General features: G+C 49.6%; 1 protein-coding gene and 1 long non-coding RNA gene across 51 annotated transcripts in view; one reads left to right on the forward strand and one right to left on the reverse strand.

Annotated features, from left to right (window-relative positions):
* The window catches only part of PPP3CC (protein phosphatase 3 catalytic subunit gamma), a 44195-nt gene that overhangs the window by 10856 nt on the left and 9510 nt on the right, over nt 1–23829 (forward strand). For 46 of the 50 annotated variants that reach the window (XM_072917557.1, XM_072917564.1, XM_072917579.1 and 43 more), the window contains exons 2-13: nt 5998–6195; nt 6405–6529; nt 13038–13149; nt 13828–13973; nt 15367–15506; nt 16078–16155; nt 17303–17397; nt 18980–19105; nt 19993–20070; nt 20758–20784; nt 21704–21785; nt 22843–22940. In XM_072917557.1, coding sequence (XP_072773658.1) covers nt 5998–6195; nt 6405–6529; nt 13038–13149; nt 13828–13973; nt 15367–15506; nt 16078–16155; nt 17303–17397; nt 18980–19105; nt 19993–20070; nt 20758–20784; nt 21704–21785; nt 22843–22940 — 1305 coding nt within the window. The remainder of the gene's footprint in view (nt 1–5997; nt 6196–6404; nt 6530–13037; nt 13150–13827; nt 13974–15366; nt 15507–16077; nt 16156–17302; nt 17398–18979; nt 19106–19992; nt 20071–20757; nt 20785–21703; nt 21786–22842; nt 22941–23829) is intronic. The other 4 variants (XM_072917600.1, XM_072917602.1, XM_072917605.1 and 1 more) reach the window with 1 other exon arrangement.
* LOC140680444 (uncharacterized) lies at nt 1011–6016 on the reverse strand. The gene is made up of 3 exons (XR_012051726.1): nt 5669–6016; nt 3858–4005; nt 1011–3649 (listed from the first exon to the last, which is right to left on the reverse strand). It is a non-coding gene; the product is annotated as an uncharacterized lncRNA (long non-coding RNA).

Genomic DNA, 23829 nt, shown 5'->3' on the forward strand with positions numbered 1-23829 from the left:
GAGGGATTCCCTGGATTCCCACAGGGAGCCACACAGTTCAGGGAGCTGTAACGTTTCAGTTTTTTCCTTTTGAGGATGATGAGGCACTGGAATGGTTTTCCCAGAAAATCTGTGCCTGCCCCATCCCTGGAAGTGGCCACGTCCAGGTTGGAGCAGCCTGACCTAGTGGAAGGTGTGGTGCAATGAGATCATCTTGAAGGTCCCTTCCCACCCACACCATTCTGGAATTCTGTGATTCTGGGGTATTTCCTTAGAAATTCATGGCTGGCCCTAGGTCTGTGTGGATTTTTGGCTTCTTGGCTCGACTTTCAGTGGGAGCCCTGAGCGCGGCCGGGCCGTGCTCTGTTTGTGTTTGCATTTCCATGCACAGAGCTGTCACCTGCTTTTTTTAGCCTTAAATGCACCTGGCTCCTGCTCAGCCCCGGGGCCTGCCAGCTTCTCCCTCAAATTTTGGGTGTCACTGCTGGGAGCTGATGAGGCAGGGACAGATTTGCTGCTGGGAACGGCTCCGTTGCTTCATCCCAGCTCTGCTTTGGGCTGACTGTGGCTGTCCCCTTCGAAGAAACCATTCATTCAGCTGGCACAATGCAGGTATTTTTAGGGTTATTGTGAGGAGATAATTCTGGTTGCCCTACAAAAAGGAATCCGTGCCCCCAGGTGAGGATCAGAGCCAGCTCTCCAAACCAGAAGCGCACTGGGAGGTCGGATTCAGCTCCGAGGAGTTCTGGATAAAATTGGGGCGTTACAAACTCCAGCCATCCAAAGGAGCTGCTGTTCCAAAGGAATTCAGATAACCCCAAATCTCCTGCTCTTCCTGCAGCACTTCCAGGGCTGAGAAGCAGAACTCTGGAATTTTTTTATTTCCCCTCTATTTGGGACTCTCTGGAGCTTCTGAAACCTGGAGGTTCCTTACCCAGAGCAAAAAAGGATTTGAACATGTAAAAATTTGGGGGAAACCAGATGGAAATGGCAATAATAATATAATAATAGTAATTCCTGGCTCTTGCTGCTTTTATACAAGAAGGTGTTTACTTTATTTGGTGATTTTTCTTTGACATTAATGTTTATTTTAATAAGGGAGAAGTTAATTATTTCCTCAGGTGGGGGGTGATGACGCTCCATTTTTTTTTTCCCACAAAGTTCCTGCAGCTGGAACGAACAGTTCTGTGCCATGGCAGGGTCAGGCTGCCTTTGCCAGCCCTGGAAAATGACACAGGTTATTTGTCAGGGCTTGATCCCAGCTTGGAAAAATCAGGATATCGAGCACAAACACACACCTGGTTCTGCAGGTTCTCATATCAGGGCACCTCAGGGAAGAAAAAACCTCCCAGAAGCCAGGATGGGGATTCTTAAAGCAAAGCATTTTTGTGTTTAATGACCAAAAATTCACGTGGTTTAATCATTTTGGGAAGAAGAAAGAATATTCCACAGAAAATGGGGTGGTTGCTGATAAATAGGATGGTCGGGCTTGGGAGGTGGTGGAATTCCCATCCCTGGAGGTTTCCAAGGAATGCCTGGGCCTGGCACTCAGTGCTGTGAGCTGGGGATTGGTCACAGATTGGAATTGATGACCTTGGGGGGCTTTTCCAAGCTGGATAATTCTGGCATTCCAGCATCACCCAGCTGCTGAAATCCAGCCTGTCCTTTTTGGCCTGGGTCTGGGATGGAGCAGCAGGAAAAGCAGGGTGGGTGCAGCACTGCTGGGGTGACAGTGACATCCATCCCCTGCCTCCAAGGGTTTGTTCCCCGTTAATGACTCCGAAAGCTGAAAATCCACCTTTTTCCCAGCAAAAAAAAGCCATTTCTGAGGCATTTCTGTGCTGGATTTCTCCACATTATTCCCTCCGAGCCGGCTCTGTGTGAGCCCTGGACTCAACTTTGAATAGATGAATGTAGGTTAGGTGTGAATGGGAATAAAATATGGGATAAAAATAACATTGGGCTGTTTGGAAATTGGGAAAGAGGATAAAAAATCCCTGCCCTGCTGCTCGTGCTGTGCCCAGCTCAGCCCTGGAGGCAGCTGCTTCTCCCTTTCACAGGGCTTTGGGTGGCTCCTGGTGGACTTTCCCTGGGAATGTTTCTGCCTTTGCCAGCCCATCTGGCTTCCTCAGTGTCCAAATCCTCGGTTTTACCCCAAAATGTGGTGTTTTTTTGGGTTTTTTTGCTGCAAAGTGCACCTCTCACCATCTGCTGTGCGCTGAGGAGCAAGCAGGGAAGGGGCTTCGCTTGGATCCACTCTCAGATTTGCATGGGGAGCTGCAGGGAAACCTCTCTGGAGTTTGATTTTCTGAATTTCCAATCCTGGGGGATTTTTTTGGGGGGGATTGAGGGGATCCCTTTTCCTGCAGACCCCGGGAGCAGCGTTTGGCCAGCGCTGCCTCTCCAGGCACGGAGCTGCTGCTCCTTTTTCAGTAATGAATCCGCCTCAGCTGCTCCGTCCAGCCATCCAAGGGACTCTGGGATTTATAAACAATCATTTGTGGATCACTGTTTTCTCTTCTGGAGGTGGGGACGGGGCAGCCCTGATGGAACTGAATTTTAAGTGCATTTTAAGGACAGAGGTAGGGAGGAATGGGATATTTTCCTGTGGGATTTTCATCTGGCACTGAGGGATGAGTACTGCTGGTGGTGGAAAAGCAGCTTTTTCCCAAATTCTCCCATCCTTAACTATCCATGTCCACTCAGAGTGTTGCAAATACCCCCTTGCTCTGGCCTGGCAAATAAAATCCATGTTGATTTGGTGGGAAGTGGAATTTTGCCCTGGAGTCCAGCAAAGAGATCCCTTGGATTTTCCTTTTAATTTCCTTTTCATTTTCCCTTGGGTTCACCCGACCTTTTAATCCATTTCACACCTCAGACTTTGCTTGCTTTTGTGTCCTTTTGATGTGGATTGTTCCTCAGCACGTGTCCTGTTGCTGGAGCAGGAATTGCCTTTTCCTGGCGGTGGGTTTGGATGCCCTTTGTAGAATTCTAAACCCCAAAAACCTGCGGATTTCACTGTTCAAACAAGGCTGGGTGCAACACTCGGGTTTGTGTGCGGAGGGAAGGTGGCACAGAGGTCACAGGGTTTAATTCTTGGAATGTTTTGAGTGGTTTATCCATAATTTTCATTAATTATTTGCGAGCTGGCTGTGAGGACGAGCTTAACCCACTGTGTCTGTGCTGCCTGGGTGTTCCAGGACCAACCATGGGGAGCAAGGGATTTGAGCTAAAAGATGGGAAATTTAGGGTGGAATGGGAGAAGGAATTCTTCTCTGTGAGGGTGGGGAGGGGCTGGGATGGGATTCCCAGAGAAGCTGTGGCTGCTCTGGATCCCTGGAAGTGTCCCTGGAAAGCTGGACAGGGCTTGGAGCAACCTGGGGTAGTGGAAGGTAATAATAATAGTAATAATAATAATAATAATAATAATAATAATAATAATAATAATAATAATCCTAAGCCATTTGACTATTCTGGTTTGTTGTTTTTTTTTTTTTTTTTTTGGTGAGATAAGGAGTTATCTCCTCATTTTGCAGATATGAGCAGGAACTGGGTGAGTCTCTCCACCCTTCTCAATACCCTGGAGGTACAAAATTCCAGGTCAGTTTGCTCTGAGGGCTGTTCCTGCTGTTGGAGAGCCCAGCCTGGCTGCAGGAGCATCCTCTTCCTCCTGTCCAAGAGAAAGGAGCATGGATAAGGATCAAATTAAAATATTTAATTAAAGTGGGGTGGCTGAAACCCTGGCAGAGCCAAGGAGGAGCCGGTTCCTGGTCGTGCCCAGCTCCTCGTGGGAGTGGAGCTGTGCAAAGCCAAGGAGGGAACTTACATAAAAGTTCTTGGCTGGAGCCTCAGATTTGATCTTGCATAACTTTGCTTACCAGGAAAAGGCAGAGCCAGGAGCTTCCCTTGGATCTCTCTGTCCTGGGGGTCACATCCCATCTTTGCTGAGCTCTCCAACCCCATTTCTGGGGCTTCTCAGCTCCTCGGTGTGGCTCCAGAGGTGTTGGCAGTGCCTGGAGTGCTGTGCTGGGGGATTGGAGGTGAATGGTTTTTATTTCCCTGGCTCACACCACCACACGCTCCCAGGAGAAGCAGAACGATGGAAAGATGGTTCACGATGCACTGGGTGGGTTCCTTGCTCACAGAGGCTTTTGGAGGTGCTTACTCAGACACAGACTGGCACCACCACCCCTAAAATCCCCGTGAAAGTCCTGCTACGTTCCAGATTTTGGGATATTTTGTGAGATACGCGGTAAGGGTGAGATGCTCTGTCCAGCTGCCCGCATCCCTACAGACTGCAGAACTTCCAGCGCTTTTTGGGGCAGGTTTGTGCCTTGTCCCCGAGGCTGGGAGGGTGGTGCCAGCTCCCTGTGGGATCTGCATTGGGATTTGAGGCTTTTTTTTTCGATCTGGGTGCAGCACCCCAAAGGAAACCCCATCCCAGCATCTCCTCCTCATCCCAGCTGCAGCTGGACTCGTTCTGACCCTGGCATGGCCGGGGGATGCTGAGCCCAGAGGGTGAGGAAATCCTGCTTTTTCTGATTTTGGGAGGAAATGGGGGATCTGAGAAGATCCCTGGGATAAGATTCCCATCACTCCATGGATCACAGGAGTTGCTGGCAGCCAGGCCATGCACTTGGGGCTGTTGCACAGAGTTTTATTCCCAGTCCTTCCCAAACATCCAGCCCTCCTTCCTGGAATTAATTTTAATTCAAGACACTGTGCAGCCATTAAATATCACACCAGGGTCATGCATGCTCCCATCTTTTTTAAATTAGCCAGGCCTGGGAGAAGGGAAATGAGGAATTCAGATTTTTACTGAAAACTCTGATTTTTGTTCTGCTTTTTTTTTTTTTTTGCTTCATTTCTGTTGGAGGTCATCTTCTTCCACACCATCCTATTCCCTATCATGAAATGATGATGATGATAATAATAGTAATAATAATAATAACAACATTAATAATAATTATTAATAATAATAAAAATAAATAATAATAATAAATAATAATAATAATAACAATAGTAGCAGGTTTTGATGGGGTGTTGTCCATCCAGAGTTAAAAACTAAGGAACATGCTGCAAATAGCTGAGGCCTTAACTTACCTTAAATATTGGATTCCATCAAGATTTCCAAATTCTAAGCTTGGAGTGAAGTTTTTGGGTATTGGGGCAGAGATGAGCAAATTCTTCTTTTTGGGGTGAAGCTTTTTGAGGTTTTGGGGTGAAGAAGAGCAAATTGTGCTTTTTAGGGGCAGAGAGGGGCAAATTGTGCTTTTTGGGGGCAGAGAGGAGCAAATTCTGCTTTTTGGGGGTGAAGCTTCTTGAGGTATTGGGGTGAAGAGGAGCAAATTGTGCTTTTTAGGGGCAGAGAGGAGTAAATTGTGCTTTTTGGGGTGAAGCTTTTTGAGGTTTTGGGGTGAAGAAGAGCAAATTGTGCTTTTTAGGGGCAGAGAGGAGCAAATTGTGCTTTTTGGGGGCGGAGAGGAGCAAATTCTGCTTTTTGGGGGTGAAGCTTTTTGAGGTATTGGGGCGAAGAAGAGCAAATTCTGCTTTTTAGGGGCAGAGGGAGCAAATTGTGCTTTTTGGGGGTGAAGCTTTTTGAGGTATTGGGGTGAAGAAGAGCAAATTGTGCTTTTTAGGGGCATATGCTTTCCTGATAAGGAAAAAGTTTACATGTTGTTCCTCCTACCTGGCTGGCTGGTTCCTGCTTTTCCTGGTTTTGCTGATTTTCCATGGAATCTGTTCTAGCTTCCAGCACCGACTGTCCCCTCGGGATTGGGAGGCAGCTCTAGACAGGTACAGGCGGCCTTTAGGCTGCACCAAGAGGGATTTTAACCAAGCTGAGGGGTGAATCCAGCAGCTCTGGCAGCTCAGCTCTCCTCTCGCTATTTGGGAGCATCATTTCGGTGGGAATTCCATTCCTGGGTGTCAGCTCCAGGCTCGGAAGCAAATCCTGCCATTCCCTCTCCCCCGAGCAGCTCCGAGTTGCTGACTCCTTCCCTTCCCTTGCCTTTCCAGCTGTCCCATTCCCTCCCACGCAGAGGCTCACTCTGAAGGAGGTGTTTGAGGATGGGAAACCCAGGCTCGACGTCCTCAAGAGCCACTTGGTGAAGGAAGGGCGGCTGGAGGAGGACGCGGCGCTGAAAATCATCAACGACGGCGCCGCCATCCTGAGGCACGAGAAGACCATGATCGAGGTGGAGGCTCCAATCACAGGTCAGGAATCCTGAATAACAACCTGGATAACCCCAGAAGGTTTTGTTGTGGTTTTTTTCCCTCCCACCCACAAGGTTTTTTAACTCTGCTGAGCTCTCAGGACAGAGGGTTTTGCCCTCTCTGCTCTGCTCCTCGCTGCTGCTGTCGTGACCTTGCTTTTCTTAGCGTGGTAATTCTGTCCCTCTTTTGCGTTGTTCTTCCTCCCCCAGTGTGTGGTGACATCCACGGGCAGTTCTTTGACCTGATGAAGCTGTTTGAAGTGGGAGGATCACCCAATAACACCCGCTACCTCTTCCTGGGGGACTACGTGGACAGAGGCTACTTCAGTATAGAGGTGACCGAGGGAGTGGAGCTTGGGGGTGCTGGGGCTAAAGGAACCCAAAGTGTTGAACCTCAGTTCAAATGCAGCTCGGAATCAGTTCAAATGCAGCTCAGAGTCAGAAAAATGCAGCTCAGAGTCAGAAAAATGCAGCTCAGAGTCAGAAAAATGTGGCTCAGAATCAGTAAAATTCAATTCAGAATCAGTAAAGTTCAATACAGAATCAGTTCAAATGCAGCTCAGTAAAATGCAGCTAAAATCAGTTAAAACCAGCTCAGAATCAGTTCAAATTCAGCTCAGAATCAGAAAAATGCAGCTCAGAATCAGTAAAATGCAGCTCAGAATCAGTAAAATTCAATTCAGAATAAGTTCAAATGTAGCTCAATAAAATACACCTCAGAATCAGTAAAATGCAGCTCAAAATCAGTAATCAGAATGAGTTCAAATGCAACTCAGTAAAATGCAGCTAAAATCAGTTAAAACCAGCTCAGAATCAGTAAAATTCAATTCATAATCAGTAAAAATGCAGCTCAGAATCAATTAAGTGCAACTCAGAATCAGCTAAATACAGCCCCAAATCAGTTTAATATTGCTCAGAATAGTTAAAATGCAACTCAAAATCAGTTAAACGCAGCACAGAATTAGTAAAATTCAATTCAGAATCAGTTCAAATGCAACTCAGTAAAATGCAGCTAAAATCAGTTAAAACCAGCTCAAAATCAGTTAAATACAGCCCAGAATGAGTTCAAATTCATCTCAGAATCAGTAAAATTCAATTTAGAATAAGTTCAAATGTAGCTCAATAAAATACACCTCAGAATCAGTAAAATGCAGCTCAAAATCAGTAAACAGAATGAGTTCAAATGCAGCTAAAATCAGTTAAAACCAGCTCAAAATCAGTTAAATACAGCCCAGGACGAGTTCAAATCCAGCTCGGAATCAGCCCGAACCCCAAGCCCAGCTCTCTCATGCTGGATTTACCCTGCAGGGGAGTTCTGCATGGCATGGAGGTAACTCACTGTGCGATTTTTGGGCAGGAAAATGATGTCCCAACCTTTGGATCCTCGAGCAGCGAGGGTGAAGTGGCAGAGATGGGATTAAGGCCAAACCTCTGCCTGCTGGGGGGGTTTTAATGTCACTTGGAGCTGTCCCTCGGGGACAGAAGAGGGACAGCCGATGGTGCTGTTGCAGGCAACAGGATCCCAACATTTAAAACATTGGAAAAGCTGCAGGATTCGGGATGGAGCAGGAGGAGAAAGGGCCACGTCCCTCTGAAAACCCTGGAATGGGGTCGGGAGAGAGGAGCAGGGGTCACCTTTGCAGCTCCCTGGCATCCCAAGCCCACGGAATTGGGAGGACAAAGGATTGAGTGGAGCCCCGTGGAGAGCTGGGATGGGACAGGAAGGGACAATTAGCAAATGCCACAAATCCCAAGGGATTGCGGCCATCTGGATTCACAGAGGCAGGCCCGGGTGGAAGTGGAGCGCTGATCCCAGTTGGAAGCAACCTAAGGAAAAGTTTTTGGGGGGAATAGGGGCGTGAAGTGTGGCAGAAATCAGCTGGAATAACAGAGGGAGCGATTTCTCCTGGGAAAAAAGAGGCTGCAGGAGCAGCTGAGGAATCTTCCCTGTCGCTGTCGAGGCAGGATGGGAGTGAATAGACTTGACTCAGAAGGCTGTGAGAGTAAAACTCTGGTTTATTCAAAATACACCACTCTTTTATACAGAGCTCCGTGAGGACCAAATCCATTGGTTCTGAAGTGCAAACAACCCACACCATTGGTGCAAAGTGCTTGACACACAGTGATAGAACTTAACTATAAAAAATGTGAAAAACAAGAGAGATAAAGAATTATTTACATTCTTATTTAGCTCTTTCCCAGGCTTTTTGCCTGGCTAGAAACTCTCAGTTTCTTTCTTTGACTGAATCGAGACCCACACTTCCCCAGTGAAAATTTTTAGGGAGGAGCTGTCAGGGATGAGTGCAAGGGGTTCTTTGAAGGATTCTGCAGAGGATTTAGGGAGAGCAGGGCTGACAGCTTGAGCTCCAGCAGCCCCTGGCTCCCTTCCAGCCCCAGGCTCTGGAATCCTGACAGGGAGCCAAGGTGTGATGCGGAGCAGCTTCCGGATGAGGCAGAGGTGGGGCTGGGGCTGGTGGGATTTGGGGATTTGGGGATTTGGGGTGGTGCTGGCAGGAGGAGCCCCCCAGGGAGGAAGGGGAAGAACACATCCCACTGCTCCTCCGGATTGCTCAGCAGTGTTCACCTGGAAAAGGGATTACATTCCAGAACAGCAGCTCCTTCTGGAAGAAAAGGTGAATTCTTTTCAGATTTTTTTTTTTTTTTTTGAGCCTTCAAGTGAGAGGTGTTGGGCCCTGTGTCTGTTTATGGATTGTGTAGATCCAGGGTGGAAAAGTGCTGCTCCCACTCTCTGCTCTTAGCCCAGGATTGATCTGACATGGAGATTTTACTCTCAGATCTCCAGAAGAGCTGTGGATCAGCGCCCTGATCTCTCCATGTTGGGATTGTCACAGAATCGTGGAATGGTTGGGGTTGGAAAGAACCTTAAAACCCATCCTGTTCCACCCTCTGCCCTGGGCAGGGACACCTTCCACTATCCCAGCTTGCTCCAAGCCCTGTCCAGCCTGGCCTTGGACACTTCCAGGGATGAGGAAGTTTCTCCCAGCTCCTCTGGGTAACCTGTGCCACCCCCATCCTCGCAGGGAAGGAATTCTTCTCAATATCCCATCTAAATCCCCTTCTTGTTCAAGCCCCCCTTGTCCTCTGTGCCTGTGATAATATGGAAGAATTCCAAAACGATGTATGCCCTTGGAGAACTGAGCTGTGGCAAAAAATACGTTTTATCTTTTATTTCCTGCTGCTTTTTCCTCTCCTCCTTCCCTTTCCCCCGTGCTGCAGCAGGATGCCATGGATTCCCCCTGGAGAATCCTCTGATCCCACAGCTCGGGGTGGGCTTTGATGGGCACAACAAACACACTCCAAAGATCAGGATAAAGCAGAATCTGGAAGTTTTCATTCCCATGTGCCTCTCCCTTCCACCTACTGCCCCTGGAGATCTGATCCCACAGCTCGGGGTGGGCTTTGATGGGCACAGCAAACACTCCAAAGATCAGGATAAGGCAGAATCTGGAAGTTTTCATTCCCATGTGCCTCCCCCTTCCACTGTGCTGGGAGAGATTCCCAGCTGGGCGTGCAAAATCTGCTTTTTATAGTAAAACAGCAGCAGGTTTGGAGTAACCCAGGTGGAAAAGCATCCAGGTTTTCCCTGTGCTGTGACCTCTGGGAAGGTGGGGAGCAGCAGCAGCAGCAGCCTGGCGATGAGATGAGATGCTCCCAGCACTGGGGCTGTCCTGGGCAGAGCCAGGCCCTGGAATCCCTGTGGGTTCCTCCAGCTCAGGATATTCCACGATTCCATAACCGTGACCTTTAAACAGAATGAAACAGGAGGGGATGGTTTAATTGCAGGAAACCATGCCAGAGTGGGGGCCAAGGAGGTGTAAGGGCCAGATTTCCCTTCCAGGTGTTCCCTGTGGCTCCAGGTGTTTGGCTGTCCAGGTACAGGGAGGAATTTGTGGCTCAGACAAAACCTCTCAAACCCCAGCCCCTCCCCAGCCTGAGAGCTCATCAGCTCAGCTGGATGTCGGCAACAAATCATTCAACAAATTCTTGCTGTGCCTCTGGCTGAGGGAAATTCTCATTTAAATACATGAATTCCCAGTATAATGAGGCCACAGAGAGTGGATTGGTTGATGGTTTGGGTTTTTTTCTTTTTTTTTTTAGAGAAAAGAATTGGGAGTGGAGAGGGAGAACTGTGTGAAAGCTGGAATGCTGCTGGAAGGGGACTCTAGGGAGGCTTTGCTGTCCCAAACTGCTGGAAGGGGACTCTGGGGAGGCTTTGCTGTCCCAAACTGCTGGAAGGGGACTCTGGGGAGGCTTTGCTGTCCCAAACTCACTGTGACAGTGAAACTGGCTGGCCACAGATCCCAGCTCCAGAGTGCAGGGCTGACAGGCAGCACAAAAATCGGGATGAACTCCCCGCATTGGGAGATGCTGATGAGGCAGAGCTCTGCTGAAGGATTCCCAGTGGGAAAAATGCTCCTTTTGTTCACCTTTTAGTCCCAAATTCCAGAATGGCACAAGAGGGGTCTGTGCTGGTGGTAGGGAAGGATCATCCCGGCCCACGAAGCTGGAGTACAGTGAATAGAATGATTTTGTTAAATTAGAAAGTGAATTGTTATGATCAGGAACAGAATCCATGGAAAGAGGAAATTTATCAGGAAAAGTGGTGTGATAATGGTATGCACCTTTCCCAGGCCAGTTCTGCCAATCCAATTATGATGGGACATGTGATTGCTGTCTAATTATGGAATTATACGTTAATCTTGATTTAATGCACTTTTTATCCAGAATAATATTAAGGAGATCCAGTCAGCCCTGTAAAGTGGGGGTGAAGGTGGATTTGTGGGCTGGATTTGGGAGTTTTTCCTCTGTTCCCACTCTGGCAGGCTTCATTACAAATGCCAGGTTTTGGGAATGGCGAGAGGTCGTGGTGGGGGCAGGTTTGGCACCAGCCCCTCTTGCATTTTTGGTGTTGCAAGACCAAATTTCTCTTGGAATTCCCTCTCTGTGTCCTGCTGAGCTTTCCCTTTCCAAGTGGATCAAACCCTTGGCTTTAGGCTTCATAGCAAGAGGCAGAATAAGGAGAGAAGGAGATTATTTAAGATTATTTAAACCCAAAAAGCTGTGACTGCCTGGATTTGCTCCTTGGCCGTTGCAAACAGGCAGGAATCAATTCCTGGGAAAGGCTGGGAAAGGGATCCCTGCAAAACACACCAGGAAGCATCCGAGGCATGCAAGTGTAGAAATTCCCTCATTCCTCATTGCAGCCCCTCTGGAGCCCTCGAGGACTCTTCAATGTCCTTTACTCCATGTCCTCCTGGTACCTGGCAGTCCCCACATCCTTGGGAAGTGCCTCCAGCCGCAGGGAACGGCCTCTCCACATCCCTGGCATGTCCAAGACAAATTGTGACACCAGATTCAACCCCACTTCGCTTTCAGCCCCTTCAAATGTGTTTTAAAATCTCTCTTCTGCAGGCTGCCAACCCTCCTTACATCCCAAACCTTCCCCTGTTGATGCTGTATCTCTGCCTTGCTTTGATGCCAGGGCTGCTTCTTCCTCCCAAGTCATTTGGTTCATTTATAGCAACCTCAAAGTTCTCCTGCCAGCCCAGAAAATTGACATTTCTCTTGCAAACACAGGGAGGTTAAAGCTTGAAATCCCAGAATAATTATAAATGGTTTTGTTGGGAGCATTCCTCCTGGTAACAGATGCAATAAAACATGGTTCTGCTACTGGCCTTGGCCCCGTTCTCTTTTGGAATTCCCAATTAATCAACTTGTTAATGTGGGGTTGAATTCCAAGTGAGACACAGGCGTGGCTTTACAGCTCCTTGGGGTTTTTGGGATCAGCTGGGATGGTTCATGCAGAGCTTACCTTGCAGGTTCAGTGCTGGAACACCACCAGATGTAAGCTGGCCGTGCTGGGAACCAACTGGGAATGGGTTCATTTGGGTTCTGTTTCCAGCTGGTTCCCGGGGATCTGTGCCCCAGATTGGGAATTTTGGAGGGTGTAAAACAGACTTGGTGGTGCCTCCTGTTTCCCAGGCGTGTCCTGCAGCCTGTCAGCCTCCAGGGTAAGCTCCTCTTAGAGATTTTAATCCAGCTCTGGAGCTTGCTGGGTTATGGATTGTCCTTCCAGCGCTCCACAGCAAGGAGGGAAATGTGATAACATTTCCTCACACCGGGCTCAGTGAGCCCTCCCTGCCTCCCAGCCCTTCCCTCAGGCTTTTTTTGGGAAGCCAGCATGAAATATTTCTGCTACAAACCCCCGTTCCAGCCTGGCTTGGGTCTGTGCCTCATCAAAGGCGCTGCTGTTGCAGGTGTTGCCGCTCGCAGAGGGGATGTGGAAAGCCCTTTTCAAAGCCAGAGAGCTTTGCTAAGCTAAGCTTGTTTTTTGGGCTCAGCTTTTCCTGTTTTGAGCTCGAGTTTCACATGACTGTAGCGTAAGCAGAAAAAACAGGGAGGGGGGAAATCAGTGGGGAAGATGAAGTTGAATTTTCCGGGTGTTTTGTGGACGAACGTCTGCCTGCTCCTCTCGCTGGTCTCCATCCCAGTGGAACATCTGGAGCAAACAGCTGGTTCTGCTTTGCTGCTCTGCAAAAAGGGTTTTTTTTTTCCTTTTGGTTTGTGCTGGAAGCAAAGCTGCCCCCACCCAGCCCCGAGCTGCTTTCTGTTGGCCACGACCTCATTTGTCACTTCTCCAAGTCAGCCCTAATATAGAGAAATCCCGGTGGCTTTGCCCCGCTTGGCCAGGAGAAGATCCACTGCCCATTATGGAGCTGGGTTCCACTCTGGGAGTCTTCCCAGAACCTCTTAGTGCAGCCTCAGGCTGATGAGTGCCCTGGGAAAGGATTTTATGACATCCCCTGTTTGTCTCTCTTGCAGTGCGTGCTGTATTTATGGAGTTTAAAGATAAATCATCCCAAAACGTTGTTCCTCCTTCGAGGGAACCACGAGTGCAGGCACCTCACAGAATACTTCACCTTCAAGCAGGAATGTAAGTATCAGCAGTGGGAGAAGGAGTTGAATCCATTTAAATAATACATTTTAAAATATATTTTTTTAAAAAAAAGGTGTTGTGAGAAGGCGTGGGCTTCAACTTTTGTGCCTCTGAGTGGCATCAGAGCTGTAAAAAAACCTGTTGTCTTGTTTTCCTGCTCTTCTGCTATAAAAAACACCCCAAACCCCAAATCTTTAAGTTCTGCTAAGCACCAAATGTGGCCTTTTGGTTTCAAAGACTGAGCGTGGATGGAAGGAATGGGAACACTTCTCCCCTGATGAGCCAGGCACACACATCCTCCCCTCCCTGACTTCCAGGCCCAGCAGCATGTAATCAGTGCCAAAAGCCTTCCAGCTCCAGACTGTGCAGCTGGGATCAGTGGCTGGAGCTGGGAATGGGGGAAGGATTTGCTCCTCCCTCTTTGCACTGGGGAGGATCATTTACCTTTCAGATAGTTTTTTTCAGTTAAAAGATGGGTTTGAGTCTAAATCAGTATTTTCAGGAATACACGGGTGCAGTTCCATTCTAAATCAGTATTTTTCACTAACAGCTGCCAGGTTTGATTTGTGAGCCATTTTGATTTTGAGCTTCCTTTAGGAACTGGGTTCCTGGAGTTTATTGATCCGCCCTCGGGGCGATCAGAGCTCGGTTGGATTTTGGATTCCTCCCTCGCAGGTCGAATCAAGTACTCGGAGCGCGTGTACGACGCGTGCATGGACACCTTCGACTGTCTTCCCCTGGCTGCCCTCCTCAACCAGCAATTCCTGTGTGTCCACGGGGGCCTGTCTCCAGAAATCACCTGTCTAGATGACATTAGGAAAGTAAGTCAGCTCCAGAAGCTTTTCCCTTCTCTCCCACCTCCGTCTGGGGCTGGAAAGGGTGGGAGTCTGTGGGAATCCAGGGAATCCCTCTGGCTGCCCTGGGACCCTGGCAGGGCTCAGGAACCCCCCTGGACAGAGCCCCCACAGACACTGTCTGTGATCTCTGCCCATGGAAAAGAGTTTTCAATCTTACAGGATGAATTACCAGCTCTGAGTGTTTGATATAAGCAATAATTAAGTGTGGCATGGGTGCAAAAGTAAAATTTTAGGATTCTAGATAAGGGGTCCAAAGGGGACAAGATGGAGGAAATTGGGTGTGTCTTGTCCTTTTTCTCCTTCTTCATGCCCTCCATGTTTCACTGTGGTGTTGGCATTTTTCTGTTGGTTCAGGCTGGGGACACACTGTCCAACGTAGGTGACAGATATTGGCCCGTTATTGTAGTGCCAATAGTACAAACAGGTAGTTTCTGGTGTATATATATATATATATATTTATGTTTGTAACATTATATAACAGAAACTGGGGACTGGGTTTAGGTTGGTGACACACTGTTCAACGTAGGTGACAGATATTGGCACGTTATTGTAATATATTAAATAGATTTAAATATATATATTTAAATATATATATAAAATACATTGTAAATACAGCACACGTAATTTCTGGTATATAATGTTTGTAACATCCCACTGAGGGATGTTACATTTGCACATTATTGTAAATGTAGCACACATAGTTTGTGGTATATAATGTTCGTAACATTATGCACCACATATAATGTTTGTAACATTATATACCATAAACTTGGGACTGGGTTTAGGTTGGGCATACACTGTTCAATGTAGATGACAGATATTGGCACGTTATTGTAATATATTAAATATATTTAAATATATATATATTAAATATATTGTAAATCCAGCACAGGTAGTTTGTGGTATTTAATGTTTGTACCATCCCACTGAGGGCAGAGCCCCACACGCTGCCCTGCAGGACAGAGCTGCGGCAGGGCAGCAGAACATGTTAGAGATAAACAGAATAAACACCCTTGAAACCAGCACAGACGAGTTATGGCTTCTTCTTCGGCAGCGAGGCTGACAGAGACTTTCTACAATCTCAGAATCGTCAATACCTCAGATTCCAACAGGAATCTGTCGTGGTTTGACACTGGCACAATGCTAGAGCCCTTATGAAAATGCAACCTCTCAGTTGAATGCTGTGAAATGCGATGGGAACAGAGCAAAGAGGCTGAAACTTAATAACAAGGGGAAAAAAAACTTTTATTAAGCTGCTACTACTATAAAAGAAAAAAAAATGGAAAAGCACACACATAAATGTAAAATGAAAACCTTTGAAAACATTCCTCCTGCTGATGTTGTGTCCCCTCTCCAGTTAGACAGGTTTAAGGAGCCTCCAGCCTTTGGTCCCATGTGTGACCTGCTGTGGTCGGATCCCTCGGAGGATTACGGCAACGAGAAAACCCTGGAGCATTTTGCCCACAACACTGTCCGAGGCTGCTCCTATTTCTACAGGTGAGGGCTGTTTCAGGGGGCATTTCTCTCCCCTCACACTAAAATCACTTTTCAGGCCACTCTGGGGCTTTGCAGTCTACGTGAAATTCTCCTCACTTGGCTCCAATGCACAAATTGTTTGTTTTTTGCTTCTCTGGATATTGAGCTGTCTTTGGATAAGTTTGAATAATTGAGTTGTCTTTGAATATTGAGCTGTTGTTGAATAAATTTGAATTTTGAGCTGGCTTTGAATAAGTTACTTTGTAGAACTGGGGTCTCAAGCAGCAGAGATGCTTCTTTGGACTGGCCCTGTGAGTGGTTTTTCTGGATCTCTAAGAAATAATCTTTCCTTGCTAAAAAAAGAAGGATTTGTGCTGACAGTCTGCTTATAGGGAGGGTTTAACAGAACCTTTGCAATTAACTTTTGAATAAAAATATATAATTCGAATAATTTTTGAATAAAACATATTTTGGGGTGCTGGACAAAAACTGGCTGTTTTCTACAAGTGGCTGCTCCCTGAAACCAAGACCACCCGAGCTCTGTGCTCTCCTTTGCTCCCAGCTGAGTTCTCCTCCCTTTTTTGTTTTCCAGTTATCCTGCAGTGTGTGAATTTTTGCAGAACAATAGTTTGTTATCCGTAATCCGAGCTCACGAAGCCCAGGACGCTGGGTAAGTGCTGCAGCCCAGGGGCTGGGCAGGGTCTGGGCTGGGCTAGGCCAGGTTTAACTCAATGCTGGGCAGGGTTTGGGCTGGGCTAGGCCAGGTTTAACTCGATGCTGGACAGGGTTTGGGCTGGCCAGGCCAGGTTTAACTCGATGCTGGGCAGGATTTGGGCTGGGCCAGGCCAGGTTTAACTCGATGCTGGGTAAGTGATGCTGGGCAGGGTTTGGACTGGGCTAGGCCAGGTTTAACTCGATGCTGGGTAAGTGATGCTGGCAGGGTTTGGGCTGGGCTAGGCCAGGTTTAACTCGATGCTGGGCAGGATTTGGGCTGGGCCAGGCCAGGTTTAACTCGATGCTGGGTAAGTGATGCTGGGCAGGGTTTGGACTGGGCTAGGCCAGGTTTAACTCGATGCTGGGTAAGTGATGCTGGCAGGGTTTGGGCTGGGCTAGGCCAGGTTTAACTCGATGCTGGGCAGGATTTGGGCTGGGCTAGGCTAGGTTTAACTCAATGCTGGACAGGGTTTGGGCTGGGCTAGGCCAGGTTTAATTCAATGCTGGGTAAGTGATGCTGGGCAGGGTTTGGGCTGGGCCAGGCCAGGTTTAACTCTGTGCAGCCCAGGGGCTGGGCAGGGTTTGGGCTGGGCTAGGCCAGGTTTAACTCGATGCTGGGTAAGTGATGCTGGGCAGGGTTTGGGCTGGGCTAGGCCAGGTTTAACTCTATTCTGAGTAAATGCTGCAGCCCAGGGGCTGGGCAGGGTTTGGGCTGGGCTAGGCCAGGTTTAACTCGATGCTGGGCAGGGTTTGGGCTGGGCTAGGCCAGGTTTAACTCTGTGCTGAGCAGGGTTTGGGCTGGGCTAGGCCAGGTTTAACTCGATGCTGGGCAGGATTTGGGCTGGGCCAGGCCAGGTTTAATTCGATGCTGAGTAAATGCTGCAGCCCAGGGACTGGGCAGGTTTTGGGCTGAGCTAGGCTAGGTTTAGCTCGATGCTGAGTAAATGCTGCAGCCCAGGGTTTGGGCTGGGCCAGGTTTAGCTCGATTCTGGGCAGGGTTTGGGCTGGGCCAGGCCAGGTTTAACTCTGTGCAGCCCAGGGGCTGGGCAGGGTTTGGGCTGGGCTAGGCCAGGTTTAACTCGTGCCCTGTTTTTGTTTTGCAGGTACCGAATGTACAGGAAGAGCCAGACCACGGGCTTTCCCTCGTTAATCACAATCTTCTCTGCACCAAATTACTTAGATGTCTATAACAACAAGGGTAAGACCAGGGCTCTGCTGCTCTTGGGTAGGGTCAGGAAATCCCTCTCCCACTCTGCTCTCTCAAAATCACAGGATAATTTAATTGGAAAAGAGCTCCAACACCCAACCTGTGCCCGATCCCCACCTTGTCACTCAGTGTCACCTCCAGGATGGGGATCCAACCCTCCCTGGGCAGTCCCAAGGCCTGAGCTCCCTTTCCATGGGGAAATTCCTGCTGGTTCCACCCTGAGCCTGCCCTGGCCCAGCCTGAGGCCGTTCCCTCTGCTCCTGTCCCTGTTCCTGGAGCAGAGCCCGACCCCCCGGCTGTCCCCTCCTGGCAGGAGCTGTGCAGAGCCACAAGGTCCCCCCTGATCCCCCTTTTCTCCAGGCTCAGCCCCTTACCAGCTCCCTCAGGAATTCTCCAGCCCCTTCCCAGCTCCCTCAGGGATTCTCCAGCCCCTTCCCAGCTCCCTCAGGAATTCTCCAGCCCCTTCCCAGCTCCCTCAGCCTCTCCTGGTGCTCCTGACCCTTTCCCAGCTCCGTTCCCTGCCCTGGATTCACTCCAGCCCTCCATGTCTCAGTGGGGACCAGAGCTGGACACAGCCCTCGAGGCACCTCCGCAGTGCCCAGCACAGAGGGACAATCCCTGCCCTTCTCCAGCTGCCACCACGCTGGTTTTGATACAAAAAATACACTCTTTTTGATGCAAAACCCTCTCCTCCAGTCGCATTCTTGTGCCTGGAATGAAAGAGAGCTTTGTGTGCTGAGCTGAAGTGGTTGACTTAATGTGTTACTGTGGCAATTAACTGTGGAGTCACAAGGCCTGGAATAAAGCTTTCATTCCCAGCCACAGGAGAATGGAGCCCTTTTGATGGATGCTGCCATCCCACAGAAGCTGATGGTGTAGGAAAGCTTTCCCCTTCCCTCTGCCCCCAAACCATGGGGATCCTGGTGGGATTTTCTCCAGCTGTGGGGTTTTTCACCCCTCACTTCATATCTGGGCTCTGTTTGAGCTTCACTGTTCTAAGCTGAGAACCAACCTGAGTAAACCAAAAAATGATGGCTTAAAACTTCTCGTTTTGGAGAGCTGGTAGCTTGATTCTACAAGAGAGTAACGAGATGTTGATAATGAAGGTTTTTTAACACTGGTAAAACTTCCAGAGGGAGCCAGGCTGGGAGAGCTGGGGGTGAAAGGAAAAAAGGCTCCAGGGAGACTTTAAGAGCCCCTGCCAGAGACTGGAGAGGCTCCAGGAGAGCTGGACAGGGATTTGGGACAAAGGATGGAGGGACAGGACACAGGGACTGGCTTCCCACTGCCAAAGGGCAGGGATGGATGGGATATTGGGGAAGAATTTCTCCCTGTGAAGGTGGTGAGGGGCTGGGATGGAAATCCCAGAGGAGCTGTGGCTGCCCCTGAATCCCTGGCAGTGTCCAAGGCCAGATTGGAGGGGCTTGGAGCAGCCTGGGATAGTGGAAGGTGTCCCTGCCCATGACAAGGGTGATACTGGCTGTTCTTTAAGATCCCTTCAAATCCAGCCCATCCCAGGGTTCTGTAAGTGGGAATAAATGGATATTTATTCTCTTTCCCTTTTCTCCCCCAGCTGCTGTACTGAAATACGAAAACAACGTCATGAACATCAGGCAGTTCAACTGTTCCCCTCACCCCTACTGGCTTCCAAACTTCATGGATGTCTTCACATGGTCTTTGCCTTTCGTAGGGGAAAAGGGTAAGAGAGAGAAATTTGGGTTTCTGTTCCAAACTCCAGTGACTGCTCCTCGTGTCCTGAGTGTCACAAACCTGTCCCACAGTGCTCGGGGAGTGTTGCAGCTCCAGGTAGCACAGGAGAGCAGTTCACCCTCAAGGAGGTCTTCATGACTGGATTTAATTTGTGCAAAAACAGCTGTTTTACCAATAAAACACTCCTTTCTTGCTCTTTCTGCATTGCTGGTGGAGCTGATCTTGGGTGCTGTAGCCCCACCTCAGAATTTGGAGATGTTTCTCTTGGTTTGCAGCAGAAGAATTTTAAATTCCTGTTGGCTCCTTGCCCACCAAAAAGGAAGCATTCACTTCAATCCAAGGCTTATTTCATTCTGAAGAATGCGAGGCAGCTTAAAATATGACCAAGACTTTGCCTCAGCTTTTCACCAAAAGGATTTTTACCTCTGCTGATGAGCTTAAATTCCACCCCATTCTTGTATGTTCAGGGCTCAGCTTCACCCTCACCACTTCCAAAGGGTTTCTCGACTTTGAGGCACCAAAGGTCGAATCCCCCCTCCCCAAATTCGGCCTTTCTCAGAGCCAGGTGGCTGTGGCGTGGGTGAGGATGGGGAGGGGGGACCTTGAGGGAGCTCAGGCTGTTCTGCAGGAATGTTGGCACCTCCTTCCCCACGTCTGGTTCCTCTGTGATGTGCTTGGCCTGCGTCCACCTCCTTGGCAGAAGATGCAACGTGTGTCGTCTGCTCCGGCGCCGCCGCGGGTACCGGCAGCCCGCGCCTAAAAGTGTCTTTAGGCTCCCACTTGCAGGGGACAGACGACCTTGAAATCCTCCCCTGGTCCTCCAAACCCCTCTGCATGCCCAGGCCTCTCTGACCTCGCTGTCTGTGCCTCTTGCAGTCACCGAGATGCTGGTGAACATCCTCAACATCTGCTCCGACGACGAGCTGATTTCGGATGGCGACGAGACGTTGGAAGGTAAAATATCCCTGCTGGCACCAGGGAACAGCGGGGGGAAAGGCTGGGCAAGGTCTTTCATGCCTGAGCAGCACTTGATTTATAGCTGGATGCCCAGCCAGGGTCTCCAGTTCCTTTGCAGTTTTGGGTAGGGAATGTTATTTTTTTTTTTTATTCTTCCTTTGCTGTTCAGTCACAGAGAAATTAAATGACATTCACTGCGACAGACACTTCTTGCCAGCTACTCTGGGAATGGTTTCCTGCTCCTTACACAGGCTGCTGGTTATTTTTTCCCTCAATTCAAAAATTTCTGCACCAAAATATCCACCCAATCTTTTCATCTGTTGCAGTGAACTCCTCTGTAAAGTGGCTTCTCCTGTCACCCCCTCCCCAAAAACGCTGGTTTCGGCCCTGGTTTTAAGCTGTGCATGAAGGGGACAAATCAGTGGTTGAGCTGATGAGCAGTTTGGATTCTGGGGGGACTCAGGAGTGAGGTGGTGACCTGAGGAAGCTGAGGGGGGCAGCGAGAAGTGGGGCCTGAGCTGCCTCAGCCCCAGGTGGAGACTCTAACCCGCTTATCCCATTGCATTTCCGTTTTGTTTTTTGGTTTTTTTTTGTTTTTTCTTTCCTCCCTCCCATGAAAATTAAATTTGTTTCTTCTATCTCTGTCTTCATCTACTTGTTTCTTGGTGTCTCCTCTCCCTGAAGATCACTACATTTCAAGCTATCCGAAAGGTACCCAGCTAGAATTTGCTACGAGCTTAATTATCACTGCCTGTGCCACCAGATCCTTGAAGTGGATTTCCAGAGCTGACTAGTGGGGCAGTCTCTTCATCCCCTTTCAGTTTTAACATAAGCTCCATGTGTTTTTTAACCCTTCTGCGTTCCTCCAGGAACTTTGAGAAACGGGGGTCACGTTTCTACCTGATTCTGAATGCAGCCACGTAGTGCATGGCTGAGCCATGGTGCATGTTAGCCCTGGGTTTGGCTTCCCTGTCCTGATGTGTACTGGGCCATGTGAGGAATCTCAGCTGAGAGGAGATGGATTTGTTCCCTCTTTCGACCTGAATTTTCCGTTTGGTTTCAGCTCCCTCTGTGCTTTTTTTTGTTGTTGTTGTTGTTCCTCTCTCCCGTTGGGTCCGTAGAGCGGAAGGGGAGCTCCCCCCTGTCCCCGTTGTGTCCGTGTGGGGTCAGAGCAGAGCTGCCAGGCTGGGGCCAAGCCCTTCCCCGTGCTCCTCGGATGCCAAAGCTGATGCTTGCGTGCCGCAAGCGGTGCCCATCAGCCGTCAGACCCCTCCGTGCTCTGCCTTGCCAAGCGTGTCCTCATGGCTGAGTCATTCGTGTCACATCCCGTGCGGCGTGGGCCCGGCTGGCCAGCGCCAGCGCGACCTCCCCGAGTCCGTGTCCTGTGGTGGTTCTACTCTCTGCAGCCCTCTCGAGTTCTGTGTGCCATCTCGTGGGTGTTGCCCTCCTCACCGCCATCCTGGTGCCATCCTGATGCCATCCTTCCAGCTCCGTTCTCTCTCCGGTGTAGCTGTCAATCTGTAAAAAACATGATTTCTTTTCCTGGAGTCGGGCAGGTGCTTCATCCTGGCCTTCCCTGGGGAGCAGGAGTGCTCCAACGCGCTGCTGTTTGCTCTTTTCTCTCCCGAAGGTGGGACAACGGTGCGTAAGGAGATCATCAGGAATAAGATCAGAGCCATTGGGAAGATGGCACGGGTCTTCTCAGTTCTTCGGTGAGGATGGGCCAGAGACCGGGCTTAAAGTGGGGGCTAGGCTTAAAGTGGGGGCTGGGCTTAAAGTGGGGACTGGGTTTAAATGGGGCACTGGGCTTGAACTGAGGGCTGGGCTTGAGCTGGGGACTGGGCTTAAATGGGGCCCTGGGCTTAAAGTGGAGACTGGGCTTAAAGTGGGGACTGGGCTTGAACTGGAGACTGGGCTTAAACTGGGCACTGGACATAGTTTGGGCACTGGGCATAGTTTGGGGACTGGGTTTAAATTGGGGACTAGGTTTAAATTGGGGACTGAGTTTAATTTGGGCACTGGGCTTAATTTGGTTGCTGGGCTTAAATTGGGGACTGGGCTTAAACTGGGGACTGAGTTTAATTTGGGGACTGGGCTTAATTTGGGCTCTGGGTTTAAACTGGTGACTGAGTTTAATCTGGGGACTGGGTTTAATTTGGGGACAGGATTTAATTTGGGCTCTGGGCTTAGTTTGGGGACTGAGTTTAATTTGGGGACTGGGCTTAGTTTGGGGACTGAGTTTAATTTGGGGACTGGGCTTAGTTTGGGGACTGAGTTTAATTAGGGGACTGGGTGAAGGGGGAACACTGGTCAGGAAAAAAAAAGAAGGGGAAAACTTCATAAACCAGGTGGTTTCTCCTGACTCTTTCAGGACACATTTGCCTGAAAGAAAGTTGTAGCCAGGTAGGGGTTGGTCTTTTTTCCCAAATGGGAGATGGGAGGAAATGACCTAAAGCTGCAGCAGGGGAGGTTCAGGTTGGATATTAGGGGAAATTTCTGCATGGAAGGGATTGCCAACTATTGGAATGGTGGAGTCCCTGTGTCCAAGGGGTTTAACAGCTGTGTGGATGTGGCACTTTGGGATGTGGGCAGTGGTGCTGCTGCGCTGGCAGTTGCACTTGGTGACCTTGGAGGTCTTTTCCAGCCTTAATGATCCCATGGCTCCATGATTCTCATGATCCATGGCTCCCACCACACCCCCCAGCCTTGCCCGGAGCAGTCCCAGCGCTGCCCTGCTCCGTGTGTAACTGGTGCTGCTCTTCCCTGCAGGGAGGAGAGCGAGAGCGTGCTGACCCTCAAAGGCCTGACCCCCACAGGTACCCTGCCCCTGGGAGTGCTCTCGGGGGGGAGGCAGACCCTGCAGACCGGTGAGTATCCCTGCCCCTGCACTCCCCCTGCCCCAAACCCCCTGCAGCAGCTCCCACGGGGGCACCCCAGCCAGGCTTCAGGCCCGTGGGGAGGAAGGATTCCCCAGCAGGAGTGAGCAGAGGTGTAGTTGGGGGTGTGGAGAGATGCCGAGATGTCCCCCGTGTACCCTCGAGGAAGAAAACCCACAGCACCCCGCCTAAAGCATGTTCAGCGCTTAATTGTTTGTTTCTGCAACAAGTTTTTATCCTTAATTTCCCTTCTAACGCTGCATGGCGCGCATCCTCTGCCTCACCTCGCTGTGCTGCTGCTGTGTGACAGCCTCTGTGTGAATGTGACAGTGACACGGCCTCTGTGTGAATGTGACAGTGACACAGCTGCTTGTTTGTTCTTCGTTCAGCCAGACCCCTCCCGGTCTGCCCCCGTCAAGTCATGAATCCCAAAACAAAGGAAAGTCCAGCCAAAGGAGCGAGGTTGCTCCAGGGCTGGGTGGTTCAGAACACTCTCCTCTCGGGTTTTGAGGTAGTTGTGGAGGTTTCTTCTCAAATTTGCTGCCTCCCTCAGCAGCTCAAGGAGCAGCACGGAGCGAAGGATCTGATCCTTTGCACTCCCAGGGCAAGGAGGCTGGCTGGTGCTCAGGGAATGAGCTAGCCCAGAGGGAATCCTGTAATCCAGTGTTTAATCCTCCCCTGCCATCGGCCTTTGAAGCCTGGCACCTCCCCAGCTTCCCCCTTCCCATGGACACGGGGATTTCCTGCAGCTCTCCCCAGGTTTGGGCTGGGGATTGCCTGGATTAAGTATTAGTTCACGAGTCAGAAACGTGGAAATATCACTGCCTGCTCCCAGGGAGGATGCAGCATCACTCCCAAGCTCACGGATTTCTCTGCCCAC

Source organism: Taeniopygia guttata, chromosome 22, assembly GCF_048771995.1.
Source record: "Taeniopygia guttata chromosome 22, bTaeGut7.mat, whole genome shotgun sequence".
Lineage (NCBI taxonomy): Eukaryota > Metazoa > Chordata > Aves > Passeriformes > Estrildidae > Taeniopygia > Taeniopygia guttata.